Raw genomic sequence first — 20396 nt, 5'->3', positions numbered from 1 at the left:
CATATCGGTGTAAAGCGCATGAAGAAACTCCATAATGATGGACTTTTGGAACCACTTGATTATGAATCACTTGGTACTTGTGAACCATGCCTCATGGGCAAGATGACTAAAACGCCATTCTCCGGAACTATGGAGAGAGCAACAGATTTGTTGGAAATCATACATACAGATGTATGTGGTCCGATGAATGTTGAGGCTCGTGGCAGATATCGTTATTTTCTCACCTTCACAGATGATTTGAGCAGATATGGGTATATCTACTTAATGAAACATAAGTCTGAAACATTTGAAAAGTTTAAAGAATTTCAGAGTGAAGTAGAAAATCATCGTAACAAGAAAATAAAGTTTCTACGATCTGATCGTGGAGGAGAATATTTGAGTTATGAGTTTGGTCTTCATTTGAAACAATGCTGAATAGTTTCGCAACTCACGCCACCCGGAACACCACAGCGTAATGGTGTGTCCGAACGTCGTAATCGTACTCTACTGGATATGGTGCGATCTATGATGTCTCTTACTGATTTACCGCTATCGTTTTGGGGTTATGCTTTAGAGACGGCCGCATTCACGTTAAATAGGGCACCATCAAAATCCGTTGAGACGACGCCTTATGAACTGTGGTTTGGCAAGAAACCAAAGTTGTCGTTTCTTAAAGTTTGGGGCTGCGATGCTGATGTGAAAAAGCTTCATCCTGATAAGCTCGAACCCAAATCGGAGAAATGTGTCTTCATAGGATACCCAAAGGAGACTGTTGGGTACACCTTCTATCACAGATCCGAAGGCAAGACTTTTGTTGCTAAATTCAGAATCTTTCTGGAGAAGGAGTTTCTCTCGAAAGAAGTGAGTGGGAGGAAAGTAGAACTTGATGAGGTAATTGTACCTGCTCCCTTAAAGTAGTTCATCACAGAAACCGGTTTCTGCGACGCCTACACCAATTAGTGAGGAAGTTAATGATGATGATCATGGAACTTTAGATCAAGTTGTCAGTGAACCTCGTAGGTCAACCAGAGTAAGATCCGCACCAGAGTGGTATGGTAATCCTGTTCTGGAGGTTATGCTACTAGACCATGACGAACCTACGAACTATGAAGAAGCGATGGTGAGCCCAGATTCTGCAAAATGGCTTGAGGCCATGAATTCTGAGATGGGATCCATGTATGAGAACAAAGTGTGGACTTTGGTTGACTTGCCCGATGATCGGCAAGCAATTGAGAATAAATGGATCTTCAAGAAGAAGACTGACGCTGACGGTAATGTTACTGTCTATAAAGCTCGACTTGTTGCAAAAGGTTTTCGACAAGTTCAAGGGATTGACTACGATGAGACCTTCTCACTCGTAGCGATGCTTAAGTCTGTCCGAATCATGTTAGCAATTGCAGCATTTTATGATTATGAAATTTGGCAAATGGATGTCAAAACTGCATTCCTGAATGGATTTCTGGAAGAAGAGTTGTATATGATGCAACCGGAAGGTTTTGTCGATCCAAAGGGAGCTAACAAAGTGTGCAAGCTCCAGCGATCCATTTATGGACTGGTGCAAGCCTCTCGGAGTTGGAATAAACGCTTTGATAGTGTGATCAAAGCATTTGGTTTTATACAGACTTTTGGAGAAGCCTGTATTTACAAGAAAGTGAGTGGGAGCTCTGTAGCATTTCTAATATTATATGTGGATGACATATTGCTGATTGGAAATGATATAGAATTTCTGAATAGCATAAAGGGATACTTGAATAAGAGTTTTTCAATGAAAGACCTCGGTGAAGCTGCGTATATATTGGGCATCAAGATCTATAGAGATAGATCAAGACGCTTAATTGGACTTTCACAAAGCACATACCTTGACAAAGTTTTGAAGAAGTTCAAAATGGATCAAGCAAAGAAAGGGTTCTTGCCTGTGTTACAAGGTGTGAAGTTGAGTAAGACTCAATCCCCGACCACTGCAGAAGATAGAGAGAAGATGAAAGATGTTCCCTATGCTTCAGCCATAGGCTCTATCATGTATGCAATGCTATGTACCAGACCTGATGTGTGCCTTGCTATAAGTTTAGCAGGGAGGTACCAAAGTAACCCAGGAGTGGATCACTGGACAGCGGTCAAGAACATCCTGAAATACCTGAAAAGGACTAAGGATATGTTTCTCGTTTATGGAGGTGACAAAGAGCTCATCGTAAATGGTTACGTTGATGCAAACTTTGACACTGATCCGGACGATTCTAAATCGCAAACCGGATACGTGTTTACATTGAACGGTGGAGCTGTCAGTTGGTGCAGTTCTAAACAAAGCGTCGTGGCGGGATCTACGTGTGAAGCGGAGTACATAGCTGCTTCGGAAGCAGCAAATGAAGGAGTCTGGATGAAGGAGTTCATATCCGATCTAGGTGTCATACCTAGTGCATCGGGTCCAATGAAAATCTTTTGTGACAATACTGATGCAATTGCCTTGGCGAAGGAATCCAGATTTCACAAGAGAACCAAGCACATCAAGAGACGCTTCAATTCCACCCGGGATTTAGTCCAGGTGGGAGACATAGAAATTTGCAAGATACATACGGATCTGAATGTTGCAGACCCGTTGACTAAGCCTCTTCCATGAGCAAAACATGATCAGCACCAAGGCTCCATGGGTGTTAGAATCATTATTGTGTAATCTAGATTACTGACTCTAGTGCAAGTGGGAGACTAAAGGAAATATGCCCTAGAGGCAATAATAAAGTTATTATTTATTTCCTTATATCATGATAAATGTTTATTATTCATGCTAGAATTGTATTAACCGGAAACATAATACTTGTGTGAATACATAGACAAACAGAGTGTCACTAGTATGCCTCTACTTGACTAGCTCGTTGATCAAAGATGGTTATGTTTCCTAGCCATAGACATGAGTTGTCATTTGATTAACGGGATCACATCATTAGGAGAATGATGTGATTGACTTGACCCATTCCGTTAGCTTAGCACTCGATCGTTTAGTATGTTGCTATTGCTTTCTTCATGACTTATACATGTTCCTATGACTATGAGATTATGCAACTCCCGTTTACCGGAGGAACACTTTGTGTGCTACCAAACGTCACAACGTAACTAGGTGATTATAAAGGTGCTCTACAGGTGTCTCCGAAGGTACTTGTTGGGTTGGCGTATTTCGAGATTAGGATTTGTCACTCCGATTGTCGGAGAGGTATCTCTGGGCCCACTCAGTAATGCACATCACTTAAACCTTGCAAGCATTGCAACTAATGAGTTAGTTGCGGGATGATGTATTACGGAACGAGTAAAGAGACTTGCCGGTAACGAGATTGAACTAGGTATTGAGATACCAACGATCGAATCTCGGGCAAGTAACATACCGATGACAAAGGGAACAACGTATGTTGTTATGCGGTCTGACCGATAAAGATCTTCATAGAATATGTGGGAGCCAATATGAGCATCCAGGTTCCGCTATTGGTTATTCACCGGAGACGTGTCTCGGTCATGTCTACATAGTTCTCGAACCCGTAGGGTCCGCACGCTTAATGTTTCGATGACAATTATATTATGAGTTTATATGTTTTGATGTACCGAAGGTTGTTCGGAGTCCCGGATGTGATCACGGACATGACGAGGAGTCTCGAAATGGTCGAGACATGAACATTGATATATTGGAAGCCTATATTTGGATATGGGAAGTGTTCCGGGTGAAATCGGAATTTTACCGGAGTACCGAGGGGTTACCGGAACCCCCCGGGGGCTTAATGGGCCATAGTGGGCCTTTGTGGAGAAGAGGAGAGGCGCCAGGGCAGGGCCGTGCGCCCCTCCCCCCTAGTCCGAATAGGACAAGGAGAGGGGGCGCCGCCCCCCCCCCCCCTTTCCTTCCTCTCTCCCTCCTCTTTCCCCCTCCACTCCTAATGCAACTAGGAAAAGGGAGGGAGTCCTACTCCCTCCACCTGGCGCGCCCCTCCTGGCCGGCCGCACCTCCCCCTTGCTCCTTTATATACGGGGGCAGGGGGGGCACCCTATAGACACAACAATTGATCGTTTGATCTTTTAGCCGTGTGTGGTGCCCCCCTCCACCATAGTCCACCTCGACAATACTGTAGCGGTGCTTAGACGAAGCCCTGCGGGTAGAACATCATCATCATCACCACGCCGTCGTGCTGACGAAACTCTTCCTCAACACTCGGCTGGATCGGAGTCATCGGGCTGAACGTGTGCTGAACTCGGAGGTGCCATGCATTCGGTATTTGATCGGTCGGATCATGAAGACGTACGACTACATCAACCACGTTGTGCTAACGCTTCCGCTTTCGGTCTACGAGGGTACGTAGACAACACTCTCCCCTCTCGTTGCTATGTGTCACCATGATCTTGCGTGTGCGTAGGAATTTTTTTGAAATTACTACGTTCCACAGCAGGGACAATATCATGGGAACTTATAGCAATTGATCATTTGAACTAATAGCAATAGAAATTAGAAATGTATACTGATGGGACAATATCAGGGGAACTTATAGCAATTGATCATTTGAACTAATAGCAATAGAAATTAGAAATTTGTACACGGATACAACTTATTGGCTGAGGTAGAAACAAGAACAAGAATTACAAGAATGAACCAACCTCGATCCAAACCAAGCATCACAAGAATTAACACTTAATGAAAGTACAAAATATTTACCATACAGAAACTGAGAAACATAGTGATGGCTCGGAATTTATATAATATTAAAAGAAAGTAACCATGTATAACCAACATGAGTATTCAACAATCACAAAGTGGTAGGGGAGGGGGGGGGGGGGGGGGGGCTGCTTGAAGCTCCTTGTGTCCCAGGCTCTGATAGTTCCATCACCAGAGCAAGAGCATATCACTTGCAGCGAAGACGGAGCTGAAAAGGCAATCTCATGGATACTCCCCGTATGGCCTGTGCATTCCCCCAAATACTGTCCAGTTGCTGGAGCATAGAACTTGAGTGCGTTTGTTGACAGGGACACTGCGAGCGTTGAGATCTCCTGGCTTGTCATGAGATGTAAGAAATTAGATGCAACTATATATATCAAGTACTGTAACATGTATTTTTATCAACAGGTTCATTCAGTTATGAGCAACGGGAAGGAAAAACTTGCTGGAAGCTAGACTGAAGCTACACCATTCTCTGTTCTTATCTGCCTACCAAGAAGCAATCTGGAAGACGTAGTCGTCGCCGAAGTTGGTCTGGATGCTGTTCTTGAGGCCCAGCCGCCTGGCCGATGAGCCACGCCGCCGGGGACCGGGGAACCGGAGGTCGCCGCCGCGAACAGGCTCACTTCCGCCTCCAACTCCATGGCCGAATCGCCCCTGTTACCAACCTCCATCGCGCCCTTGAATCAGCACACACCGCCCAGAAAGAACAATCAGCATGTATGTCAATGTCCAAAAATCGCACCTTCTCCCAAGAGAGGAGAAAAAGAAATTGTGGCAACGGAGTACCACAATTTTCTTGCAACAGAGTACCACAATACTAACTGGTAGCCTAATCAAGGATCCATGAAGTTCAAAACTAGAGGAAACTAGAGGAAAGGCTCTGACCTCCACCAAGTGCAGTAGCTGAGCCACGCTGCAGCAGGAGAGTGACGACGTGCTCGAACGGGCGTTGCTGGTGGGAACCAGCGGGATCCAGGTCGCTGTTTTTGCGATGAACCGCCTGCGGAGGTGGCGTTGAACGGCCTGCGGTGGTGGCTGTGATCGGCCAGGGCGCTCCTAAAGACATGCCAACATAAAAAAAAAATCTTAGTGTTACAAGAGATAATACAAGCAAAGATGCATTCCAGTTATACGAGCAAATGAAAAGAAATTCAGCCATACAAGCCTAATGAGTTATTGTTGTTTGTATGGCCCAAAAAGAAATGAATAATCACATGTAATTTCCAGAAAGGAAAGAACATTTTGAACTCTTTCGCAAGTATATGTGATAAACAGATACAACGTATCCATTGAACTGATTTTTTTTCTCAATGAACTTTGTCATATAGAAACTAGAATTTGTACCAATAGTTTATTTTTACCATGTCAAAAGCAAACAACATGCATATATATTGATCTGCTAGTCAACACATCAACAAGCACGACACTAAGATACAACAACAACCAGTCATGGTGCCTTGACCCGGCCTCCTTCGACCTATGATCCGACGTCGTTGGTTCATTGTCCTTTCCATTAGTGGCAATGCCCCTGAACTTGGCGTAGACTGGTAGTAGAACTTACCGGCCCTCCACATTTGCACTGTAGACATTTAAACGAACACGAAATGAACCTCCTAGCATTTATTTTGTAAACTCTTCTCAAGGTACACATGTTTCCCTAAATTTGCAAGTGGATTTTCTTCTTTCTTTTATCAGATAACTTGCACATATAGATCTTCTTTACAAAATTATATAAATCATGGCAGCATTATCATGCTGAGATGAGTTATCTAATAGATCATGGCAGCATTATCATGTATTTATGAGACTACAATATCTAACCATCAAGCCTGAGCATTATCATGCGCATTGTCTTGTACTACAATATCATGTAATACTACATTTTTCATCAACTCGATATTCATCAGTACTAGTATGACTGGACAATAAGTTGAGATTAGTAGCAGCACGCGCAAGATGTACACTCCTGAAAATAAAGTGTATGAACTTTCTTATTGACTGTAGTTGAACTTTCAAGCACATTTTTTTTCTGTAAAATTTACTTTTTACCGAATTGAACTCTATTTTGTAGGCGAACCTTCCCTGTAGATGCACACGAACTTAATTTTGTGTTTGCACCTGGACTACCAACATGAATAAGCTATGATGACAGAAGAGTTGTATAAACTCCACAAATAACAGGAATCTTTTCTGTCAAATGGATCATACAAAATATTAACCAAAAATCATTTTGTATACACATTATCCTCATATCCCATAAGCCATTTTGTGTACAACATCATTATCAGGCATAACCACAAGCACCTGTTTGTACTATAGGAAGATGGAAGCAGAGAATAAATTTGACTTACCAACGGGAAGTAGATGTACTGAAAAGCATCCAGAAGATGAACTTGTGAATCTTGCTTTTTGCTGCATCCTGCAAAAAATAGGAACAAGTATGAGACTTGAGATTTGTTCTGGGGCTGCCGGTAGAAGGCATAGTCCAGCAATGGAATACGGTAGACCTACATCATGGGAGTATGGTGCTCGAAAATTTAATCAATCACAAAATGAGATTTTCAATTAAAATCAGCATGAACTAAATGAAATCAGGAGCAAATTTATAGAATTGTTTTTTTGTTGCAGGGAAATAGCAAGAACTTCTAGGCCTAGAGAAGTAGACGGGATCCAGGCACAGGAGCAAGAAGTGACAGCTTGCCAAAGTGTGAGGAGGGGCTCGTCCGGTGGCGAATCAAGGAGAGATTGTGGTGGCACGGCGAGGTCGTGATGCGGGCGCCCCTGAACTGATGTGAATTTTCTTGCCAAACTGCTGTGCACCATGTTTATGTTGTTCAGTACACCATGCTTATGTTGTTCAGTACACCATGCTTATGGAACTACAAACTCTTTTTCTCTCTGAAACAAGCAAGATTCACACAAACATCCTACATCTCTAGCATCCGAAGTTACTTGTCATGAACTGACAGATTTACACAAGTAGACCAACCAATGGCGAAATCTACTAACCGATTTTTAAAAGAATCAGTAATTTGGTGCGCGTTGGGCATTCATGTGTTTCGTTGTACTGAATTTAATAACCAAAATGCACATTCATACAAAAAACATCCAAAAAGAAGTGAAAGCACCTAGGTGGAATAAAGTTGAAGCCGACAGCCATGGACTGCTGGTCGCGACGAACTCGACCACCCTGATGCCATGGGGTTGGACTGAGGACGTCACACATGCGCCCTTGACGATGGCAAAGAGCGTGGGAGACTACAACTACCAGCACTACAAAAACACATATCGACTCTGTAGGCAGAGACTAAAACACACACACCCATTCCTGAATTGCAAATTTGCAATACATATTTACATTCTACAACAAGGTGGTATCTCTGTACTTACAAACTTTATGGAAGGTGAACTCACAAATTTTCTTTTTGAACTTTGTTTCTTTTTTCTCTGAACTGAAACAAACTTAACCACGTACTTGTGTGATTTTATTTCCAAACAACACAAGAGAAGAGCTTTATTTACATCATCGATACATGTCCAACCATTTCATTTCTGGAAAAAAAGCAAACATCTTTGTCCTATTTATATAACCCAACCTTTTTTTTGTAGAAGTGAAGCACCTAATAGAGCAAAAACTAGAAGCTGATCATGAATAGTATTAGAAGTTCAGTGCACACATAAGAAGAAATAGCAAATACGAGTATGGAGCAGCAGCAGTACGGATATGTAAAAGTTCTAGAATTTGATTAAAGAAATGAAGTAGCTTGATCTGGTTAGTACTATCGTAACTAGATACATGTAAAAGTTAAGTGACAACAAGTTCAAAAGAAATTCAGAAAATGAAACCGAATTGATGGGCTTACTTCATGCATTAAATTGTACACCACAGCATCTTGTCTGGATGTACACGAAGGAGCTGGCGGGCTGCACGTCGAGCCACGCTGTGCAGAGAACTGGTGTCAAATGATTCAGTCTCGGCGGGCTTGGAGCATGCCATTGCTGCAATCAGAGTTTTTCACCAGTGATTTCTGAATAGTAGGTACGAGAATCACAAAAAGTTGGACTAATGAAGCTCTAGGAATTTTAGCTCGAAGAACAAACGCGTTTAAGTTCAAAGATGAAACATAGTTTGAGCGTTCCTCAGTGTGATTTTCTCCATAAGGAAAATTGCAGAAGCAACATAGTTGGACTGAAGCTTTAGCAACCTAGTTGAACTTAGGAAATTTTCCACCGGCCGGCCCTATGAACAAGTTACCATTGATAAATAATGCCCAACCTCAGCGCTAGCATTCTTCAAGTTACATCTAAGAGGAGCCAATTTTTTTGATCTGTTATCATTGACGAGAGCTAAAGTAATTACAAAATTATCCTAACCAGCATGTGCTCAAATAAGTTGAAGTTTCTTTTACTTGGGAACAACTTCAATTCAGGTGTCTCTCACATAAATAAATTTTGTTTAGGCTTAAGAGACAGTCGGCCTGTGTTAACTGAAAACAACTCAAGTTTAACATGGCACATATCCTAGAGATACATGCTTCTCAAGCCTGAACAAAGGCAAAAAAATTGACTTTTCAATGCATTGTAGGCAAGAACGGATCCGAGTCAGAACTGATGCGATTTATTCCATCGAACTACTACGAAAGTTTCTCTATAATGATACATTTTTAACATACAAGTATTGAACTGTTTACTGCCTTTTCATTATGAATTGATGGCATAATACATGTTGAACTGTTACACAAGAGCCAAATTCAGAAATACATATATATTGGCGTAATCCAAATATGTGCATTTTCAGGAACAAAACTCACTGAACCTTCTATAGGAAAGAACTTGAACGATCAGTCCAAAACATATTTGAAGTTGAATGATCATTTTTCCTTACCGAGTGTTAAGGAAAACGAAACCAGAGACGAGCTCGCCGGAGAACTTGGACTGACGAACTTGCACACGGCGAGCTGTAGGCGGTAAGGGAGGGCGGTAGTGTGCGGGGTTCTGAGGCGGCGAATGGAAGTGGAAGCAGGGAGCGAGCCGCCGACGCGGTGGAAGCAGATGGATAGCAGCGCGTGGAAGCAGGGGATGGGGTGGCGATGTGTGGAATCAGCGGGGAGCGGTCGGCGGCGCTTGGAAGGAAGGGGAGGGGGGCCGGCGACGCCTAAAATCAGGGAGGGAGCGGTCGCCTCCGCGGTGGTTGGTAGCCATGGCGACTGGTGCGAGGCGGTGGACGCGGCGGCCGGCGGGGGCACGTTATTTCGCCGGTAGGTGGGAAGGGGGTGCGGCGAGTCGCCGGTAGGTGCGAGCGGGGAGAGGTGGGGGCGGGGCTGCAGCTGGTCGCCCGGGAGGTGGGAGGCGGGGGTACGGCTGGACGCCAGGGAGGTGGGGGCGGGGCCGCGGCTGGTCGCCGGGGAGGTGGGAGGCGGGGCCTCGGCTGGTCGCCGGGGAGGTGGGAGGCGGCGGCACGGCTGGTCGCCGGGACGTTTTTTTTAGCAGACGCCGGGAGGTGGGATGCGTCTGCGAGGAGGTGGGATGCGTCTGCGAGGAGGTGGGCGCGTGGGAGGATGGGCTCGGGGGGATTGCGCCTGACGGCCTTTTTCCAGGAAATTAGTTCGATCGCTCCTTATATATATATATATATATAGCAGAAAATGGAAAAGCATTTTTCAGAAAAGGGGCTTATCCCGGCCTCTGCACCATAGATGCACACATCAATTTTATTAAGAGCAAAAGTAGTTCAAGTAATTCACCAGTGTCAACTAAACCAAAAGGAAAAAAGACCACAACGGTCGGTAAAAAGGATTACATGACTCATTATCAGAGTTGACTCCAGCAGATCCCTTGGTAGGGTACCCCGGCAAAGTGATTAGGTCGAAGGGGAAACATGAGGCAAGATTTACCTAGGTTCAGAGCCTCCTTACAAGGTAAAATCCTATTCTTGCTCGTTTATATTGCGATGGGGTGTACAAAGTACAAGTATAACCGAGAGATTGTAATTGCGAGTTGTGCTATCGACTAGCCCAACACCTGCTTATATAAGATACCGTGACCTTAGGGTTACAAGAGTCCTAGTAGGCTACGTTGGTAGAGAGGAGTCCTCCATGGATCCTACTTCCCTGTCTTGAACGGCAAGGCTCCCGAATCTTCCTTCTATTGGGAGCATGGGCCAGCATGATGTCACAGGGCAGAAACCGGTCTAGGGGGCTCGGGCTGACCTACATGGGCTGACAACCTGAGAGGTGAGTCACCCCATGTGTTGTAACACCATCACTCATTAACCATATAATATACTAATGAGATGCCACCCAAATCAGTTGAATAATACTTGTGCAACCATTTCCAGACGACTGCACCCAAATGCGATGTGATGTGAAGCGTCCACCCAATGTAGTAAGGACCACGTATGGATTGAAGAAGTGGCCGGGGAGATAACTTGCAAAAAGTTAGGAGATTGTGATATATTAAAAACACAGCAATTCCAAATTGCTCAAAGTAAGGCGCAAACCCCTACAAGAATATGATCCTTAAGTTGTTTGTTAAGGCCAACCAACCAACTCCCAAACAAATTAGTGGTTCTACTTGGAGGTGACAAATTATAAGCAACATGAACAGTACACCAAATCGAAGCAACAAAAGGGCAAGAAATAAAAAGATGTTGAATTGTCCCCTCCTGATAAAAACAACTTGTTTTTTTACATCCATGTCAGTTTCTTTTAGCAAATTTATCTTTAGTGAGGATCGCCTCCCATTGTACAAACCATGTGCTTTTTTATGGAACTTTGTTTTTCTGAATGTTCTTTCTACGGAACACTATCCATGTACCGATAGGATCTACACACATAGACTTGACAGTACATACACCCCATTTTCATATAGTCTCCATCTACAAACATCAGGTGTATGAGAGAGATTGATCATCATCAATCTTTGAACTAAGTGTAATAAGGACATCCATTTATCTTCAATCAAGGCCCTCCTAAATTGGATGTTTAAGGGAGATTATCCAAGAACATATTGAACCATAACATCTTTCTTGCATGCTATATTATAAATCAAGGGATATTGTAATGCAAGAAGAATTTCTCCAAGCAAGGTGTCTTCCCAAATACTCATAGTCTAACCATCACTAATCACAAACAAGCCTCTCATGAAGGAACATGACTTAACCTTCACCAAGACTTTTCAAAATGGTGACAAAAGATCTTGCCTTCACTTGAGGCAAAGTCTTAGAATATAAATATTTGTTGTGGAGTGATTCTTACCAAACACCCTCCTCATTTTGTAACTTGAAAAGCCATTTATAAGCAAGCACATATTTTCAATCTCCAAATTTCCAATACCAAAATTGTGTTGGTCCTTTGGCTGACACAAGATATCCTATTTAGCTAATCTATACTTCCGTTTGTGCTCGTCACATTGCCAGCAGAATCTAGACTGATAAAAATCTAAAAAAATCAACACCTCTTTGGGCATTTCAAAGATAGACAACATAAACACAGGAAGGCTTGTGAGACAGCATTGATAGGTTAACCATGCCCCATATGACATGAGTTTTCCCTTCCAAGAACTCATTTTTTTTGTAATGGTCTCAATTAGTAACCTTATGGTGGTGGATGGGAATACCAAGGCATGTAAACTAAAGAGAGCACACTTCACAGCTGAAAAGTTGCCTATATTGGTTTTATGTTTTGTTGGCCATACCAAAGGAAAAATAGTTTGCTCTGATCAAATTTAATTTTGAGACTTGAAAGTTGTTCAAAAAGGCAAAGTATGAGTTTCATATTGATAGCCTTCTGCAAATCACTCTTCGTAAAATAATTGTATCGTCTGCATATTGCAGGATAGACACCCCCAAGCACCAGGTGTGGGATGATCCCACCTACCTAGTCATCCTCCTTAGATCGTGCTATGAGGATTGCTAACATATCCGCGGCAATATTGGAAAGGAATGGAGACATAGGATCACACTATCTTAAACCCTTCATGGTCTAGAAATAATGACGAACATCACCATTAACCTTGACCCCAACACTCCCCCAATGAAGGATTTGACTTGTTGACGCCATTCAGCCAATAAACTCTTCATACGCAAAGCCTGCTAAAGAAAAGGTCGCTTGACTTTATCATATGACTTTTCAAAATCCACTTTAAAGATAACTCCATCGAGTCTTTTTTTTTGAAGCTCGTGAAGGACAACTACCCCCTCCAAGATATTGCGTCCAGCCATGAAAGCAGTTTGCGTAGATCAAATATTTATTTTCACATGCAGATTGCTTGGATTTTTAACAAATGCCTTGTGGGCACTTGTCATAGATAATAAAAATATCTACACCAATAAACATGACGAAGGTTCGAGATAAAATTTGGAAACACACTGTCATCGCAGATATTGTAAAAAATCCATACAAATGCATCGTCATGGTCGGCGCCAATGTTGTAAATATACCCTAGAGGCAATAATAAAATGTTATTATGTTGTTTCCATGTTTGTAATTAAGTTTATATTTATGTGCTATAATTGCAATTTTCTTTAATGTGAGATTCGACAAAAAAACTCGGTTGCATGTGTGGAAACTTAAACACAAAATAGATCCCTAGTCTCGCCTCCAAGACTAGCTCATACATTGCATATGATCATGTTTTCCTGGTCATGGGCATTGTTGAAGTAACAAGGATGGTAGCAATAATGAGAACACATTTTTGGTTGAATAATGGTGTTGGATAGGCTAAAATTATGATGTACTGGGAGATCACATCCTAACTTAGTTATCAGTATTATCATATTATGTGTAATATTTACTCACGTGCTTAGACCATGAGAATATCGTAGGCCTTCATACCGGAGGGTTACTTTGGGGTTGCCAGACATTTCCCATAACTGGGATATCATAAAGGTAGCTTACGTGTACATCGAAAAAGTATGTCAAGGTCCTCAATGATTCAAGATTGCGACCTACTCCTCTGACGGTGAAGAGATACTCTCCAGGCCCACTCGATATTATGGTATACATCATTGTCTGGCTAGACACAAGCGTGATAATGATCACGGGGATACCGGGAAATGCAAATGAAAAAGGAGAACAAAACTGGTATCGGGGAGAACAAGTATAATGGTCAAAGTGTTGATCACGGAAATACCGTCTCACCTCGGGTTTTGTAAACGTATCATGTAGCAAAGGGAATTGTATACAATGAAAAAAGGTTCACTTGATAAAAAGCTTCGTCAATATGTGGGGATTATTAAGGGTTGATACATCTCCAACGAATCTATAATTTTTTATTGTTCCATGCTATTATAGTATCAATCTTAGAAGTTTTATATGCAATTATATGTCATTATATATCATTTTTTGGGACTAACCTATTAACTTAGTGCCAAGTGCCAGTTGCTGTTTTTTGCTTGTTTTTGGTTTTCCATGAAATCAGTACTAAACGAAGTCCAAATGCCATGAAACTTTTTGACAATTTTTCTGGACATAAGAGACCCTAGAAGCTTTGGGCGAAAGTCAGAAGACGAAGGAGGTGGCCACAAGTCACCAGGGCGCGCCCGGGGGGGGGGGGGGTAGGCGCGCCCTGGTGCCTTGTGTGCCCACCTTTGCTCTGTTTGACCTAATTATGCCTCTATAAATTCTCTAAAATCGGGAATCCAACAGAGAGCCACCCAAAACACTTTTTTCGCTGCCGCAAGTTTCTGTTCTCGCGAGATTCCGTCTGAAGGCCTTTTCCGGCACTCTGCCGGAGGGGGAATCGATCATGGAGGGCTCCTACATCAACCTTGCTGCCCCTCTGATGATGTGTGAGTAGTTTACCACAGATCAACGGGTCCATAGCTAGTAGTTAGATGGCTTCTTCTCTTTCTTTGATCTTCAATACAATGTTCTCCTCGATGTTCTTGGAGATCTATTCGATGTATTTTTTTTGTGGTGTGTTTGTTGGGATCCGAAGAATTGTGAGTTTATGATCAGATTATCCATGAATATTATTTGAGTTTTCTCTGAACTCTTTTATGCATGATTATTATAGCTTTGTATTTCTCTCTGATCTATTGATTTGATTTGGCCATCTAGATTGATTGATCTTGCAATGGGAGAGGTGCTTTGTGATGGGTTCAATCTTGCGGTGATCTATATCCCAGTGATAGAAAGGGACAAGACACGTATTTGTATTATTGCCATTAAGGATAAAATGATGGGGTTTATTCATATTGCTTGATTTTACTTTGTCTACATTGTGTCATCTTGCTTAAGGTGTTACTCTGTTCTTTATGAACTTAATACTCTAGATGCATGCCGGATAGTGGTTGATGTGTGAAGTAATAGTAGTAGATGCAGGCAAGAGTCGGTCTAATTGTCTCGGACGTGATGCCGACATGATCATTGCCTTGGATGTCATCATGATTATTCGCTTTTCTACCAATTGCCCAACAGTAATTTGTTTACCCACCGTATGCTATGTTCAAGAGAGAAGCCTCTAGTGAAAACTATGGCTTCGGGGTCTATCTTTATCATATATTAAAATCCAAAAATACCTTGCTGCAATTTCATTTACTTTATTTTATTTTGTATTTTTATTTACCTATCTATCACTACGAGATTTGATCCTTGCAATTAACCACCAAGGGATTGACAGCCCCTTCTTTGCGTTGGGTGCAAGTATGTGTTATTTTGTGTGTGGGTACTTCTAACGAGGTGTTGCTTGGTTCTCCTACTTGATTGATAACCTTGGTTCTTAACTGAGGGAAATACTTATGTCTAATGTACTGCATCATCCTCTCCTCTTCGGGGAAATCCCAACGCAGCTCACAAGTAGCAGGAAGTATTTCTGGCACCGTTGTCGGGGAGACATCATCAACATCTATCAAGTACCATCGCATAAACTTTCATCTCCTTGCATTTACCTTATTTTCCATTTGCCTCTCATTTTCATCTCCCCCTTCTAAAATGTTTTCACAAAAACACAAAAGTATTTTCCGTTTGCCTTTTTGCTAGTTTGCTTACTTTTTCGCGATGTCTCAAAATACAAAATTGTTTGACTTTTCCAATACTAATAATAATGATTCTATTAGTACTCTGATTGCTCCTGCCGCCACTAGTGCGGAGTCTTGTGATATTAATGCCGCTTTGCTAAATCTTGTTATGAAAGAACAATTTTCCGGTAGTCCTAATGAAGATGCCGCATCCCATCTTAACACTTTCGTTGAATTGTGTGATATGCAAAAGAAAAGGATGTGGATAATGATATTGTCAAATTAAAATTATTTCCGTTCTCACTACAAGATCGTGCTAAAACTTGGTTTCCATACTTGCCATGAAATAGTATTGATTCTTGGGATAAGTGTAAGGATGCTTTTATTGCCAAGTATTTTCTGTAGGAGATATGCCCTAGAGGTAATAATAAATGATATTATTTATCTCCGAGTTCATAATTATGTTTATGTTCCATGCTATAACTGCAATGATTCTCGAGTCTGCAATATCCACGAGGCTCGGAGGAAGACTCAAATGCACGTGTGGAATAATAAACGGTAAGAAGTATTCCTAGTCTGGCCTCTAAGACTAGCTCAAGTGTTGCATGATGATTCTGTTTTCCTGGTCATGGGCATGTCTATGCCAGCAACTTTGAGGGCACAATGTTAAGAGAACATTTGTGTTGAATCGACCCGGATTGATGTTATGCTATGAGATTCATTCGTCACAAGTTTATTGGTTCATAACACAGAGATGGTTAACGTTTGCATGATTCCTTAGACCATGAGAGTATCGAGTTTCTTCATGCTTGCTTCATGAACTTTGGGGTTTGTTAAACGTCATCCGTAAATGGGTGGCTATTACGGCGGCTTACGGGTTCATGGAAAAGTGTGTCAAGTAACTTGATAGCTCAAGATTGGGATTTGCTCCTCCGACGATGGAGAGATATCTCTGGGCCCTCTCGGTGTTACGGTATCCATCATCGTCTGGCCAGACACTTTGTGATTTGATCACGGGGATGCCGGAACACGATAACGAGAAAAGAGAACAATACCGGTAATGAGGTAACTAGTATAGTGGACAAGTTGTTGATCCACGGGAATGCCAACATGTCTCACCTCGGGTATTTGTAACATATCGCGAAGCAACAGGAATAGCACGCGGCAACTGGAGGTTCACTCGAATATTTATTCGTGTGGGCATAGGGGTCAATATGGGTGTCCACGGCTCCGATGTTGATCATTGATCGGAAGGGGTTCCGGGTCATGTCTATACTTCACCGAACCTATAGGGTCACACGCTTAAGGGTCATCTATCTGCTGAATACTAGACAGGGAGTCTGAGAGAAAATCACCGAAAAAGTTTCGGACAGCGGAATCGTACCGCAGAGAGAGGTCATCGGATAAGTTTCGATGATACCGAAAAGTTGTTTCGGGATACACCATTAAGTCAAATTGGCTTCGGCACATGCCTGATAATTCTTGGAGGATGCCAGAATCATTCTGGAAGCTTTTTGGAATTTTCTGAGATAAAAACCGGAAATGTTCCAGAGCTGCCGGAGCCACTTCAGATGCGTTTCGCAGATGAAAATCACTAAAACCGGAATTGTTTCGGAACGCGTTGAAAATCATTTTAGTGGGTACTGGAAATGTTCTTAGCCCACATAAATATTTTCAGTTCGATCAGACGCTGAAAAATGTCGTCGTGAATAGTGAAAATCAGCTTTATGGTTACTTTATGGAAAGCCACCTTTTGGGGCTTTGCTCCAAAAGATCTTGGGGATGACATGGATGGATAGGAGCCATTTTTTGGGCCCCTCATGGGGGTGTGGCCGGCCACATGGGGTATCCCCCCTTGGGGACCCTCTTGTTCCTTGGTTTCACTCCTAGGTCCTTGTGGAAGGACTTCATTCATGTGCATTTTGGGTTTTTTGTGAAACTACCCTACCCCCTTGGGATTTCCTATAAATAGAGGTGGAGGGGCAGCCCTCCACACTCATCCCTTGCTCTCATACACATGCCATGCATTATCTGGCTTCTTCTCTCCCTCCCACGAAAAGAGTTTCGTAGAGCCGTAAGGCTGTCTGGGTTCCGGCAGGAACTAGTTCTGGACGGCGAAGCCCTGCCGGATAGATGACACCGTATGTGTGCAGCTCTGTAGAGAGATCGTAGTTTCGGTCTTAGTTCGTGAGTGCCTCCCGAAGGGCTGTCCGTGTGACTTTCCGAGTTTCGAAGGTCCTCCCGAAGGGCTGTCCGAGTGACCGTTCGAGTTTCGAAGGTCCTCCCGAAGGGCTGTCCGCGACACCGTCCGGGGGGCTGTTCGACCGCCTCCCGGAGGGCTGTCTGAGGAGCAGATGAGGGTATACATCCTCGCGGTTGGGAGGTTGTAAATCCTAGCTGCGGGGATCTGCACCGCCGATCGTCATCGACTCTACTTCCCGCTGCGCTACGAGTCGGTAACGAAAAAGATCAAACCATGTATGCAGTCTCCATAGTGGTCCTGGGCTGGTGCGTAGGTCAGAAAAATTTTGTTTTCTGTCGCGTTCCCCTTCAGTGGCATCAAGAGCCATGCTATGCGTAGATGCAGGTTTCGATCTAGAATACATGGAGATGTATGGGTATTGCATAATATAATTAGGTAGTAGATGAGATCTATTGCTGAAAATTATTTATGCGGGTGACAGATGAAATCTGTTACCCGAGGTTCTTGTTGCTTCCCTAGAATTTGCGTTTGCTCAATCTCGAGACAGCATGGTGGAATTTGACAAAGTTCTGGCAATCCGTGATCCTGATTGATCATGGAAGTGCTATCAGTTCTTTGGGTTCTGCCGTAGTCAAAAGAAAGATGAAATTCGCAAATGAAAGGGCATTGCAGATATGATCTGCACGGGGGTCATGCGTATGATGAAGTTTAGTATGGGGCTCGAGATTTAATTATCCCGTGTTTCATACACCCCGAGATGTTAATCTAGCAACTTGAATAATCATACTTGATGATAAAACGTTGGTCGCTGCGGTTTAAGTCAAAACCTTAGAAGCCACGTAAAATAAATTTTGCATAAACCGATTAGAGGCGTCTAACTTGGTTTTGCAGGATGTGCATATGATGTGGTATAGCAGTGCTCATACTAATTCGATTATGTATGAGATGACTATATGATGTAATTTGATTAACATGACCTGCGTGTCATGATTCGGCATGATGGTTGGAGCCATATGATTGCACTTTAATGACCTACGTGTCAACCTTGTTTTAATGCATTATTTTGTTAGCTATAGAGATAGCAATATTATCTGGTGCATCGACAAGGTGGTGGCAATCTTCGCGAAGGTGAACACCGACGCGAATGCCGAAGACGAAGAAATGAAAGACTTCTCCGTCAGAAAGGGCTATACCATATCATGCTATTATGAATTGCCTGAGATGTTTATCCCTTATGATGCACCCTTCTTGATTGCGCGGTAGTCGCTTTTATTAGGGTGATCTCTCACTTAAAATACCAAGTAGTTAGTGTTCTCCCAAGTGTAGCACCGTCACGGCACCTATCTTTTCGGGGTGCGCCGTGTCACACGGGTACGAACGATTAGAGAAGTGTGAGGCGGGTGAGTTGAGACCTCGCAGCGAGATCACTTGGTTGTCTTGACGTTCAGGCATGACCGTCATGAGCTCGGAACACACGCATCGAAAGATGAACAAGAGTCACATAGAGATGTGATTGGCAAGTTGGCCTACCGGTTGAGATTTTTCGTCATCAGTGGTGTTACACCAATGGCGAACAATTGAAATGTGGGTCTTGTATCACTCAAAATCAATTTTGAGAGATATTGATTTGAGTGGGAGCGCACTGTTGAATTAACATGTTTAATTCTTAGTGCAATTAATTATGAACATTGTCTAAGTGTTATATGCAAAATAGTTGTAGAATAATGGCTCGCGTTTCCACCTTCCCTGTTAAAATTGAATAGCTGTTAAATATCTGGTTAAAACTTTACGATTGGTACCGTAATATGAGGATTGTCCTCAAAAGTGCCGAGAAGGACTTTGTCCTATCGCATGCTTTCCGTATCCTCCCGCTAATGCTATGGATCATGTGACTCTCGTCCTTTGATCCAAAAGCTAGAATTCTGTTACGGTCAAGTGGAATATGTTTGCTTCCATGAAACCCAAACTTCGAAAGTTGGGATAGTTATATGATATTCATGGAACTGAAAATTATTTTCAGATACAAACAAAGCAATGTTTGTTTGCAAGTATTAGTAAAAGTGTTTACTATGCATTTGACTGTTGGGAAAGGGATCCAGAAGAACGCCTGTCATATAATGAAAGGTGAATAAAACAACAACTTAAAGAGAAAGGAAGTGTCCAAAGGGTGTTAGTATGACTTACACGCCTAGGAAGTCCGGGGCTAATGCCACTCTTAAGTTGGGTGCTTCTTCTGAGAGTAGGAGAAATACTAAAAGTTAAACTGCTAGAAGTATAAAGGCAAAAGGAAAGAAGACTGGAATATCCAGCTCATGTATGAATGTCATACAAGTTTTTGATGTATAGAAGGCTGGTCAAAGATATAGTTCTTGCGAATTATGGTTAAACATGTTAATCACTAATTCTTGGGTATTGTGAGTTCATCACAAAAATGCCCGCTCGATTGCATTCTGTTGCAACTCGATGTAAGAACTACTATGGCCTGAAAGACTAGCTAGAAATGAGGTTAAGGTATACACAGGGAACATAGTAAATGTTACTATACCTTCCATCGGTGTATTGCCGTCTGT

The 20396-nt window shown here is 42.6% G+C and overlaps 1 protein-coding gene across 1 annotated transcript; it reads right to left on the bottom strand.

Annotated features, from left to right (window-relative positions):
* Window positions 1-4480: 4480 nt before the first annotated feature.
* Window positions 4481-8660, bottom strand: LOC109750157 (uncharacterized). Its single transcript, XM_040395818.3, has 6 exons — window positions 8571-8660; window positions 7792-7921; window positions 7015-7082; window positions 5549-5719; window positions 5154-5340; window positions 4481-4996 (listed from the first exon to the last, which is right to left on the bottom strand). Exons 1-6 carry the CDS (start codon window positions 8658-8660, stop codon window positions 4848-4850), a joined length of 795 nt encoding a protein of 264 aa, XP_040251752.1. The 3' UTR covers window positions 4481-4847.
* Window positions 8661-20396: the final 11736 nt, after the last annotated feature.

Source organism: Aegilops tauschii, chromosome 7 (genome assembly GCF_002575655.3).
Source record: "Aegilops tauschii subsp. strangulata cultivar AL8/78 chromosome 7, Aet v6.0, whole genome shotgun sequence".
NCBI classification, from domain to species: Eukaryota; Viridiplantae; Streptophyta; class Magnoliopsida; order Poales; family Poaceae; genus Aegilops; species Aegilops tauschii.
Note: the sequence above shows the minus strand (reverse complement) of the source record. Positions and strands in the feature narration are given on the sequence as shown.

Excerpts from the sequence above, each read along its gene's own strand:
- LOC109750157 (XM_040395818.3), bottom strand. The coding sequence starts at position 8,660 with ATGGCATGCTCCAAGCCCGCCGAGACTGAATCATTTGACACCAGTTCT. Across the intron at positions 7,083-7,791 it reads TTCAACTTTATTCCACCTAG|GATGCAGCAAAAAGCAAGAT; the intron begins GTGCTTTCACTT and ends TATTTTTTGCAG. Across the intron at positions 5,720-7,014 it reads AGTACATCTACTTCCCGTTG|GAGCGCCCTGGCCGATCACA; the intron begins GTAAGTCAAATT and ends GCATGTCTTTAG.